The sequence below is a fragment of the Tamandua tetradactyla genome, chromosome 1 (genome assembly GCF_023851605.1).
Source record: "Tamandua tetradactyla isolate mTamTet1 chromosome 1, mTamTet1.pri, whole genome shotgun sequence".
NCBI lineage: Eukaryota > Metazoa > Chordata > Mammalia > Pilosa > Myrmecophagidae > Tamandua > Tamandua tetradactyla.
Genome location: NC_135327.1, coordinates 135,924,042 through 135,936,601, shown reverse-complemented (window position 1 = coordinate 135,936,601; position 12,560 = coordinate 135,924,042). Strand labels below are relative to the sequence as shown.

The 12,560-nt window shown below is 36.7% G+C and overlaps 1 protein-coding gene across 4 annotated transcripts in view; it reads right to left on the bottom strand.

Annotated features, from left to right (window-relative positions):
- The window catches only part of HGF (hepatocyte growth factor), an 81,629-nt gene extending 75,115 nt beyond the window's left edge, over positions 1 to 6,514 (bottom strand). For 2 of the 4 annotated variants that reach the window (XM_077152111.1, XM_077152096.1), the window contains exon 1: positions 5,910 to 6,159. In XM_077152111.1, coding sequence (XP_077008226.1) covers positions 5,910 to 5,997 — 88 coding nt within the window. In that variant the 5' untranslated portion in view covers positions 5,998 to 6,159. Of the gene's footprint in view, positions 1 to 5,909; positions 6,160 to 6,320 lie in introns of those variants that run through there. The other 2 variants (XM_077152055.1, XM_077152122.1) reach the window with 2 other exon arrangements.
- Positions 6,515 to 12,560: the final 6,046 nt, after the last annotated feature.

The window sequence follows — 12,560 nt, the reverse complement described above, 5'->3', positions numbered from 1 at the left end:
TGGCTTCCAAATCCCTACTCTTAAAAACCCATGATGCCATCTTTCTCTGAGAATTGCTAAGCATTTTCTGCAGATTTGGTCTAGAACTATCAATAGAAGAGAAACTTGGATGGTAGAGCAGGATACATTCTTTGAATTTATAGGGGGTGAAGTCTTTCAGGAGAAGTGGGTGAAAATGTTTGGTGAAAAATTTGGAAATATGACTAGCAGAATGGCATCATTCTCTAAATTTCACAGTTGCTTTATTAAACATGAGTCTGCTACCCATTAATACCCACCTAGCCTAAAATACACAATAAATAAGGGGAAAATGTGAGGCCTTGTGAATTTCTCATTCTTTGTATAACTCTAGAACTCAATCTGCATGAGGCCAGTACTAATTACTGGAACAATCCTTCATCGCCAACTTTTTTCTTTGCTCCTCAAGATGGAAAGGCTTTGCTCCTCAAGATGGATATAAAACATATAGTTCAAAAGAAATTTTAATAAAAGAAATCCAATCAATTAAATAATCTATCAATGTGTTATTTATTAAGTGTGGACCTTGCAAACAGATAATAATTCTATTAATGTTGGCAGACAGATAATAATTCTAGCATTTTTATTGATATGCCAACTGAAACGTTTTTAATTACCTGAAATGTTAATATCCAAGTTACTCAAATTACAAAATGAAAGTTCTATTAACTTTGAACTGAAAGCAGTTCCTTAAGCTCCAAACAGTAAGTAAATATTTGAAAATGAATGTGGATAAAAATTGTCATGAATATGCAGTGTTTTATTTTTGTTTTTGAAGTTTTATCCTTTAATTTCTGGCATAAGAGACAGATGAAACATTCACTCTCTCAAGCAGAGAAGGTACAATTCTTTTCAAGTTTTGGTTTCTGTTATAGGCCCATATTAACAGGAGGTAAGTTCTTCCATTAAGAATCTCTCCTTCCTTTGACCTTAATGCTCCAGTTTCTAGGTGCTGCAAAATGTTTTACAGCATAATAATTATCTGATTTTCCTCATAAACTTGAATATTTATTAGAAATAAATAGTAAATGGATGCATAAAATCTATATTAAAGCTACCATAACTATTCACCAAAGTGGAAGAAATTTATATATATATTTCAAATGAATTCTAACTGAAAATACAGACTTAAGATTGATCTGATGTACTACTGTAATGCTGGCCAAGCGTAATGTGCTTATTATACTTATATATGTCTAACAGTAGGCAAATGACATAAAAATAAATTAAAAATTCTAAGACAAACACTAAATTCAACGCATTTTTAAGTTTTATTTATTTATTTTTATTACAGAAGTTGTGAGTTATGGAGCAATCATGTATAAAATACAGGGTTCTCATATACTACCCTATTGCTAACACCTTACACTAGTGGGGGGCTTTTCTTATAATTGTACTATTAACTATAGTCCATGGTTTACCTTAAGGTGCCTGTTTGTGTTGCATAAAATGCATTTCATTAATTTCCAAATAAAATTGGACCCCCTACTCTATGCTCTGGTTTCCTTTCTCAGTATCACGCAACATAAAAGGAAGCCTTGAGGACTATTGTAGAGGAAAGTGGTCTCTGTGGAACTGTCAGTGTGTTTATTTCTATAGATCCTCAGTTGTCCTATTGAAACGTGTCAAGATATGACCGTACCTCATAAAAACATGTTGCCTGTACTTGTTGATAGTTTTTTCATCACTACTTTCATTTAAAGATCAAAAAGCATTCTGGGAAAAAAAAAGCATTCTGGGAAACAAATAAATCTATGATTTCCTCTCACTAAATAATAAATAGGAGTGAAAAGCTTGTCTGAGATTGCAAAGCCAATCAGGGGCGATAGGCACAAGATACCAGGATATCTTTCTTACTATTTACTTCCCATAATTTACATTCTTTCCCTTTTAATTCAGTCTTTTCTCCTACTTCAGTTATTATTTTAAAACGTGAAACCCTAGCCAACTGTGCATCATGTAGTCCATACATCTATAAATTAATTCCTTCTTCAATAAAAGTAAAACTCAAAACAGAAGTCATTCTAAAACAGCATCTGAAAATAAAATTCGTTTGCTGAAAATAGTTTCAATTTTCTTTTCCATATGTATTAACAACTGATGCATATTTTACTGACAACAACCAAAAGCCAAGCTTAATTTCGGAAGAAACTCAAAAATATCTTTGGATTAGATTTTTCCCTACTATATTTTGTACGTGACTGTTAGGCAAAGTTTATAAACAAAGAATTGAAATGAAATCAAAGGGTGAGAGGTCACTGCACTTTGTCATGCTTTTCTGTACTTGCATTAGTTCTTTCCTCCTTTCTTCTAGTATGGGAAAAATTCTAGAAGCTTTATTTCCTGAAGAACCTGCAACCCTATTTTAGAGCTATTATCATTAGGATACTACTGAAAGTCTACAAACAGAGAGTAGGGTCAAATGTATCAAGGTACTTGAAGAAAGACACATTTCTCCCTCTGGTCCCTGGGCCTCACACTCATTTCTCTCAATACCTCATATATTTTCCTCTCTGTGTGGACTAGCCATTGACTTCAAAGGAAAATCAGTGCAAGGAAAGGATTTGCAGGGTGTGGAAAGAAGCAGGAATCTGGCTCCACACATTCTGAGAAGCCTACCCACATGATTAGTGATTAACAGCTTGAAGTGGCAAGATGTTAAGATGAAAGTATACAAATAATTAATGGAAGAGAATGGTTGTGACAGAAGATTTTAAACTCCCCAAAGACAAGAATCATAAATAGAAGTCCAATATAAAGCCTTTGTTTCATTCAAAGGATTTATAATTAAGCAATTGTATCCCCTTCTTTAAAGAAAGCAGCAAATTCACAGATACTGATGTCAAGAAGAAAGGATTTGAAGGATCATAGCAGATTTAAATCAAATGTTTACAGTTGAGAAACTGCAATAGTTATCTTTTCCAAGGAGATTTATAAAATGAAGTGATGTCCAATGTGAGATTAAGATCTCCTTAGACACTTCCCTCCTTTCCCTCCTGCTTCCTTGTTCAGGGTTTCACTCTTTGAGGAACCTTCTGTTGGTCTCTGTCCTCATTATTCCTTTCCAACTAAAACTTGCTCCCCTCTGCAAGTGGAACAACCACATGAACGAACAAATCCAATCAACCATTGCCCCAACTCAAAACTTTCACCTGCTGCCATGATGTGCACAATACAGACCACACAGTTTTGCATAACGCTCAAGCTTGTCCATGCTACTCTGACTTAACTTTTCCAATCACAGTCCATGCTACTTGCTCTCAAGTACCCCGTACTTTAGGCAGCATGATCACCTGTCCTTTCTGGGACATACTTTATGCATTCTCACCTCCTGGCTTTTGACTACTTTGTGTTCTCCTGATGTCGGTCCCAACCACGCTACCCCCTCTCTTTTTGTGTCATATGCCTCCAAGCCTGGCTTGACTCTCTATGCTAGAACTGATCATTCAGCCATGATAGGATGATATTTTTAACACCAGGTTCTTCTTATATTTAGCAAAAATGTATTTTCTTTCCAAAATAATTTGAGTTGATTTCATTGCTGCTGCCTTCAATATGAATAAAAGAAAAAAAGCATGTATTTCATCCACATAGGTTTAGGTAGGAATCTCAGCTGTCCCTTAGTAGCTAATAATAGATAATTAAAATCTTTTACCTTCAGTTTCCTCGTGTAAAGTAAACTCAATAATGCCAATTTTATTAGAATTATATATATATTTTAAGAACTTGATCCATAGCAATTACTCAACAAATCCTTTCTCATTTGTTCATCACTATATCCCTCATGGGCTCTTGGACAATATGTGTTCATTTAATGTTTTTTTTGTTATAGAAGACAAGATATTTGTTTCTAGGTAGATGAGAGTGGACAGAGGTTAAGTTTATGTAGGCCAATTCCTACTGGGTGACCTGGGCCCACTATATTGAAAATTTCTCAAGAAACTTTCTAAATAAAGTATTATATCCATAGCGCATTCTCTTAATGACTGTTTGGCAATGTATTAGAGTATCCACTTCTTTTCTAAAATTGTGTTACTTTATAATATGTACAAACAAAGAATCGCAGAATAAACCAAAAAGTAGAATCAAGGCACATAACAAAACAAGCTCTAAAAGGTTCAATGGTCGATGATATGTAAAAGAACAAACTTTCCCTATGTTTGTTTTAAGTGAGCTACCTAGGCTTTACATTCTGGAGAAGGTTATTAGGGAAAAAAAAAAAAAAAAACTATCAAAATAAAACAGCTACCCAAACAAAGGCAGACCTTCTTTTGATGATCTGTTTTAGCATTATCCACTTCAGGAATTATACACAGCAAATTGTGATTCCCAATTGGCCTCTCTGTGCCTGCCAACACACTCTTGGGCTGCATTCTCCCTATGCTCAGGAAAAGCAGTCATTTCAACACTGGCCAAAGTGAAAGATAATTACGAATGTATATCTCCTGCCAAATCCTCCTAATGCATGCCAAAAACAAATAGACATTGTCTATAGCTGATCTACTGTTTGGATTTTCTACACAGCTGATTTCAGGTAACCATGTTCCACTTCAGAACATCAATATTTTTATCTTTAAAGATGAAAACCCTTAAAATATTAGCCATGATTTCAATCTATCTATGCTTAAAATCTCTCAGCCTGCAATGTCTCATAACAATCTATTTTAACTGGACACATCTCAAGCATGATAACCTTCTTGATTTGAACTAATTTCTTTTACATTCTTCAGAAATCACCTAAATGCTTTCAAATGGACCCTTCCCAAACTGTGTTGTTTCCCAGAAAGGTACTTCACAAAATAGAAGAAAGCCAGGTGAGCTGAATGATTTATCTTTTATTTCAGTCTTGAAGTTTTCAAACCTTGGATTACCTTGGAAATTAGATGAGAGATCTAATCAATTTCATATTTAATTTATTGCAAAAGATACAGCCAACGCTCTGTTTTGTATTTCTAAATGAACATGTCTACCAGCTGGGTATTTGTTCCATTCTTTTATTCCCCTGTGCCTACTCTTGATGCTTACTGCCTTCTCTCACTGGTATCCCAGCCACTACGATGATAATGCATCCAAATACAGATGTTTCCTCTTATCCTTATAACAACAGAAAACTTCCAAAAGCAGCAAATGAAATCTCTAAACTACCAGGCAATACACACTCCAAAGCAACTCCTCCCTAACCTGGAAGTTCAGGGGAAAGAGTATGAGAATGCATAGAGCAAGTCTGAAGCTTTAAGCAAAGTCATACAATCCATGACTTCTTTGCATTGCAGTTTCGAAAGGGCAGGCATCCATATCCAGAAAGAATGAGCTCTTAGAAGAGAGGCTTTCTCTTTCATTTTTATAACATGCCTAAATTCAGAGTTTAATCTGCTTTGTCCAAAAGAAAATCTGCACAGAGTCATAATTTGGCCCTGAATGTTGAATTGGGGGACATGGAGAGAGGAGAGCTACATCCTCTGGAAAATTGTTCTCTGGAAAAGGATGAATCCTGGTTGTAGTGACTGGCCATCACTTTCCCCTCTGCAGACTGACCCTTTCTTCAGCTTTAAACTTGTACAAACCAGCAAAGTTCCAGCAAGTGGTAGCATTACATTCCTATACCATAACCCTCAAATAACAGGCTAGGTGAGATGGGGCAGGGCCAGCTGGGAAAGGAGAGAGGGACTGAGCACTTGTCACTGATAATTTTAAATGCTTGCTTTTCAAACAGAAAAATAGATGTCAAAAGAAAGCATAATTAAAGCTTAAAAAATAAAAAGAAAAAAAATCTGTGTCACATATTGAATTAAGGATGCTGAGGATAGGGTACAGAGAGACTATTAGAAAGAAGGTGAGCAAGAAAGAGTTAAAATAAATAATAAATAATAGTAATAAAAGAGAAAACTAACCTGCATAGGGGATGGCGATGGGAAGCAAAAGGAGATGTAGGAGAACATGCTGCAGCAGCAGGACTGGCAGAAGTTTGGACACCCACATGGTGCTGCTGGATGTGCTGGCGGATCCCACTGGAGGAGATGCCCGGGTGAAAGAAAATCCTGTCCCGAGTCAGTGTCTAAAAGAGCCGGTCGGCTCTGAGTGGCTTTTTATTGCGATGAGCTAAGTTTGTTGTGTGATTAACTGGAAAGATCTAGGTCTGAACTCCCTCTTACGGTAAGAAACTGTTTAACAACAACCCTTCACTCGCTTCCACACACCCCCCTCCTTTCCTCAGTCCCCCCTCAACAATACCAAACAGATCCCAGTCTCCCACCCCCCCACCCCACCCCCACCGCGCGCTCCGGTTTAGGAAAAAAACTTACAAAGAAAAGGTCACCTGGCCTGAGGCCAGCTTCAATTTGGAAGCTGGAGCTCCAGATCCCCGTGCCTCCTATTCGAAAAGGGAAGTGAGGAGAAAGACTCAGCCCAATAGCTAAATCCAGGCACAAGCAAAGGACCAATTCGCCAAATTTAAACAGAAAAATACATGTGTTTACATATCCATTTGAGAAAAGAGGAAGGGGAAGCAGCATAATAAGAAAGCAAAGAGCTGCCTTTCAGCCAAATATGCCCTCGCTCTTAATCTGTCTAGTTTCACTGCTAGTGCGGTCTAGGGATTTAAAATAGACACACTTTCTCTAGGGTTTGAAGGCAGGGAAGGGAAAAGGGAGGGAGGTGAGAGAGCAGAGCTCAGGCAGGTCCAGCACAGGTAGAAAGAGATTAGGTAAGAAAAGAGTGTGGTCTTGGGGGGCAAAAACAAGTGCAAAGCACCCACACTGCCCCGTGGGAAAATTAACCCTTGCCCCATGGGCTCAAAGCAGGCACTTTTCTGCAGAAGCTGAGCTAAACTCCAAAATCACTGCAAATTTTCCCAAGTACATCAAAGAAGCATATCTGATTTGGAGTCTGTGATAAAATCTGGTGATTCTTTTTTTTAAAGTAACTAACAGATTGACATTATCCACTGTCTATCCCTGGCAGGTAAATATAGCACAGACTATGTCCATGTACACACAACACATACATACGCACGCATACACATGTATGTACCTTCTAACGCACACACGTATGTATGTTCTAAGACTTTCACTAGAAATCCCTCAAGTTGTTTTTAATTCGGGAATAGTGAGTATGCCTCTCTTTTCCAGCTCCATCCTCCTACATGCACCCACCTCACCGCCTCCAGTGTCTAAATGGAGGGATAAGAGCTTGGCCTGGCTGCAAATGGGGGGTGGGGGGGAGAGAAAGGGGAGTTCACATCTATCAAATCCTCATGGGATCATTTCCCAGACACCTCTCTCTCTCTCTCTCTCTCTCTCTCTCTCTCTCTCTCTCTCTCTCTCTCTCTCTCTCTCTCTCTCTCTCTCTCTCTCTCTCTCTATCTCTCTCTTCCCCATAGGATTTGTCTTTGTACCTTGAAGTGGATAATCTGATTGCTTTAGAAAAAGTTTGCTCGTGTGTCCCCCAGATGAGTTGAAGTGGGAACCAGCGTCTCTGTGGATTGGGGAAGGGGAGGTGGGCACAATGTGGGAATGACTCCACTGCTGAGTGTGGCTGTGCAAAAGGGGTAGAAGAGCAAAATTAACATCCTCAGAAGAGCACTCTTCTTTCCACGTCAGCCTTCATTCTTCCTGCCCAGCTCCCTTCACACCCATCTCCCAAAAAGCCTGCCTGATCAGCCTCCAAGGTTGTGGGATATCTAGAGACGCTAGATTCATTTAATATTATATTTTTCTGATGTTAATCCTTCTCGTTTTATCATTTTCTTCTTATTAAAAAATTGATGTAAAATTTAAAAAATCATTTGTCAGCCTCTCCCCTGAGTCCCAAGTACCCATTTTAGTTTTCTTTTTCATTTCTATTATGCTTTTTGGAAAATCTCAATTTCGTGTTTTCCTGGCCATGACCCTGCATTTTTCCCAATGTATCTTTTGTACTTTATTAAGGATTACAATTACTTTCAAAGAAGCTAGATTTTTTTATAGGCAAATTCTTCTGTAGGTAAAGAGTAAAGGAGACCAATATCTCTTAGTTTCATCTCTCACTCTCCTAGAAAGCAAAATTCAGCTATAAGCATAATTGCAATTGTCTTCATAAGCTTGAAGCTAAATCTATTCAGAATAAGGGATTCAAGGCAATACAAGGGTAAATTTATTTAACAGATCACACATTTTCACAATATATTTTTGTAATTTTAAACATGGTAAACACTTACCTTAATTGTACTTACTTACTGCGTGTTTATATTTGTCTTTTGACCGAAGTTACTATTTAGTTTCTCTGTATTGAAATAATAGCTAGTATGCACTGAGCTTTACTGCATACTAAACATCATACTAAGGACTAAAAAGACTGTTTTATTCAATTCTTATAATGAATTTATAACAGAAGAATTATTATAATTGCCCATGTTTGACTAAATTATTTTGATTCGTAAGTAAGTTTCCCAAGATCCCACAAAACCAAGTTGCAGGTGTGCGATTCAGACTCACACAGGTCACACCCCACAGGATGGAGTGACTTTGTGTTAACCCCTAAGGAGAACCCCTATGCTTCTTTTGTTCAAAACTATAACTGTCGGGCGGGCCACGGTGGCTCAGCAGGTAAGAATGCTTGCCTGCCATGCCCGAGGACCTGGGTTCGTTTCCTGGTGCCTGCCCATGTAAAATAAAAAAATAAATCAATAAAAAATAAATAAAACTATAATTGTCAAAATTGACCTAAGAGTAAACATTCAGGAGATGTTCAATAATGATTTACAAAATAAATCAATTAACAAATATAATAAAATCTTCCCAAAATACAACATACAAATGAAACAAGTTACCAATTATGCTATTATTTTACTTTGTTCCGATAATGCGTTCTTTAGTTCTAAATCATAATAGTAATGTCTTCTCCCCCCCATTAATTACTTTTATTTTCCATAGGTGATATTCAAACTGGGTGTATAAATACCCAGAAATGTGTCCGAAAACTTTTCCCTAAAATAGAAAATCCTTTAAAGAAAATCCTTTAAATGCTTCAATTACTATAATGTCTTAAATACAGGACAGATATTCAGCGCCCTATATAATATTTTAAATCAGTCCCAAGTTTGAGATCTCTTGTATCTCTAGGATTGAATGGGAAAATGTGTGATTGTACCTTTTTTAAAAGGCTGCACTTCGTTTTAAAACGGTAACAATTGTACATCTTGACAAACAAACATAAAACAGTAACCACAAAACTTTGGCTTCAAAAGCCCCATGTATCTAAACAACAAGCGATATTTGTAGCAACATACATTGGAAAAAAGCTCATTCAACCCTGTGCTCTGCAAATGAGTTTTGTGCTTTTGGAAAGTCATTTCATTTATTAAGTGCCTGTTACATGGTTGGTGCCATTCAGTTCGCCTTTGGCAGTCCTATGGACTTAGATTAGTCAGGTTATTCTACTTATCTAAATTCTTTAGTTTAGCCATACTTCTGCAATATTCTTCACTTCCACATCTAAGAAAGAAGTACCTGTATACTTTTTGGTACAGCTTATATTTCCCATACAACCATTCGTATATATTTTTGGTTCCTTTCCTCATTATTGAGTTCATTCTCTAAATGGTAATTTTTCATCCAGGGCCCCACCACTGAGTTATTTTATGTTGACTATTCTTAGTGCATGAAATATTGAAAAATTAATTGAGGTTTGTACTGAGTTCTTCTAAATGATACAGCTCATTTCAGAGCTCTTGCATAAAATGTTGATCAAATGTATTAGTTTGCCTCATTTTACATTGAGGTATCTATAACAGGAGCGCCTAATGAAGAAAGAGTATATTGCAATGATGGAAAAGGGTTATTGGGTGATTGCTACACGTGCTTCTCAGAAAACAAAATTTAAAAGGATGTCTAATGTGTAAACCTGAGGAGTGGTTCAACTGAAACATTGCACCATATACATACCATTTATAAACACAGAAGCAGAATCAGAAAACATAATATGGTACAATCAGACATGATGGCAATTTGCAGATTTTTCAAGAGTGGGTGCATTGGACACATTTAGACCTAGACCTGTGCGATATGGTAGCCTCAAGCCACATGTGGCTGTATGATTTTAAACTTAAGTTAATTAAAATTAAGTAAAATTAAAGCTATCCTTCCTCAGTGACACTGGCCACCATGTTTCAAATGCTCAATAGCCATACGTGTGTGCTTAGTGGCTACCTAGGGGACTCATCTCAGAAAATTCTACTGGATAACATTGATCTAGTCTAAGATGATTGGTGTAAATATTATCTAAATGTGGTTATGGGCTCAACAAGAGGGGCAGAGCAAAAACAATGACGTTAAAGATGTATTCAAAGAGGGTATTAAAAAGTAATCTGTATGTTGGAGACATTTTAGCTTGAAACTCACCCCTACGTTACTTCTATCCATAGTTTAGATAGTTTAAACAAGGATAACAAGGTTTAATTACCTGGTCTTGTGTACATAAGATTATTATCACAGAAGACAGCTAATTGGAGAAATGTCTAGCACATACCACAGACACAAACCCAGAGAAATAGGTCATGAAAAAATGTATTTTAAAACAGGCATTGTTAACGAAACACCTGTTACCTAAGGAACATGATGCAATCCATGAAGCTATATTCTCTAGAAGTGTGAAAAGTCTTTGTCTATAAAATACTGAAAGTGTTCTAACTGCAAACAACTGGCAGAAGTTTAGGTCAAATTATAGATGTAACCAACACTTTTTAAAATTAATTCAACATTGATTAACCACGAAAAGATTCTAATGGTTACTCAATCAAATCATAGTCTTAGCTACTCACCCATGACTTTTGTCACACTCCCAGGAAATCTGTTGCAGAATTTGTGGTGAGACCACAAGGCAACATCCAGGAAAATGACAGAAACAGTTTAAGTACATCATCATAGTGTAGAATTGTCATAGGCGTCATAATAGTGGGGTTATTTTTTTTCTCTAGAAATATGTCATATCAAGCAGAAATCATCATTTTTCTTGATGAGATTCACGAATAGCCACAAAGCAAGTACATGGTGCATATTAAAATAAATTGTTCAGAGCCCAAAGATAGTTGGGTTTTGCCTTGAGCTTTGCCTTGCATTTTGGGAGTAAAGAGAAGATATGCGGTGAGAAGACCAGGAAATCTGAGCTAAAACTGACCTCTCTGATGCTGCATTTTCGTTTTCTTTTCTGAGTCGCGAGAGGCCAGTCTCTGAATCCAGGGGGCCTAGTTAACTAACACTCATCACCTTGCACTTAGAGGCCAGCTTTTATGTATTTCCAGGTGTTGGCTGCTTTGTTAAATGTGGAGTGCCCCCGAACTTATAAAGCCTAAGCATTCCACACCTGGTACATCGGACACGGGTATATTAGTAAATGCTTGGAGTTGGGGAGTCTATTCGTTTTGTCCTGTGATTAGAATTCAACAACTATAAAGTTATTAGTATAAGAAGACTGAAGTGTTCGTGATAGGTTGCTTTTCAAAGCAACTGTTTAATCCATTTCTATTGAATCTTAAAACCCTCATAGTAAAATCAAAGTTTCCCTTTTATTATATGTACATGTTGTATGTTTATAGTGGTCTTGGGAATATCTGAGGGCAACCTCATTTACCATATGGCACTCAATACCAGGAATTACATTTTAAACTTGGGTTTAAAAAGCTTCACATGGTGGAACAGTGCTTGAGGTGCAGAGTGAGGTAAATGGAAGGGGAAGGGCTGTAGTTTTTATTTGTGTGCTTGTTTTTAATATACTATACTGTAAACGGCTTATTTAGTGCATTGGCCCTAAATACATACTACTTAAAGAGATAGTTAGCAGATGCCAAAATAGTTGTATCCCATATCATATATTAATCTTGATAAATTCAAAGATGGCTGAATTAATACCCATCTTATACTTAATAAGGCAGCATAGTTTCGGATTTTTAAGAAGTTGACACTTGAATTCCTAATCTAATGAGCCTAGGACCCATCATTATAAATTATTTTCTAATGCTGATAGGGTCATTGACATTCTTCTTAACCCCTTCGTATTTGTGAGTCTTTGTTCTCACTAGAATCCTGAGTACTTTCTAGAATTAAGGCATTATTAAATCCATCAGAAACATCGCTTTTCTCCAGCCATCTAGTTTTGAAAATAAGGAGGCAAATTCATAGTTCCTGAAAATGTCTGTAATTTTCTGTAATTATTTAACCTTGCTTCATATGTGTGTTTTTCAAAATTCATAATAATCTTAGGGAAAAATGGTACAATTATGGAAAATGCAAGAGGAAGGGACAGTCCAAGTATTTCTTGCTCAATGCTTTAATCTAATCCCAAATGGAGCGAAAAAAAAACTGTAGAGTGAGCCAAATGTTTTCACCCTGCAAGTTTGAAACAGAATTATGCCTTACATATTGAATAGGTGATGACATTCAGCAGAACACCCACTGTGAAGAACACGAGTTTATAGCTATCTTGAAGCTTTTTTTTTTGCCATGACAAATGAAAGATGTTGGTAAAGTTTCTGAATCTCTTTTGCAAGTTTGGGTTTTTTCTCATCTATG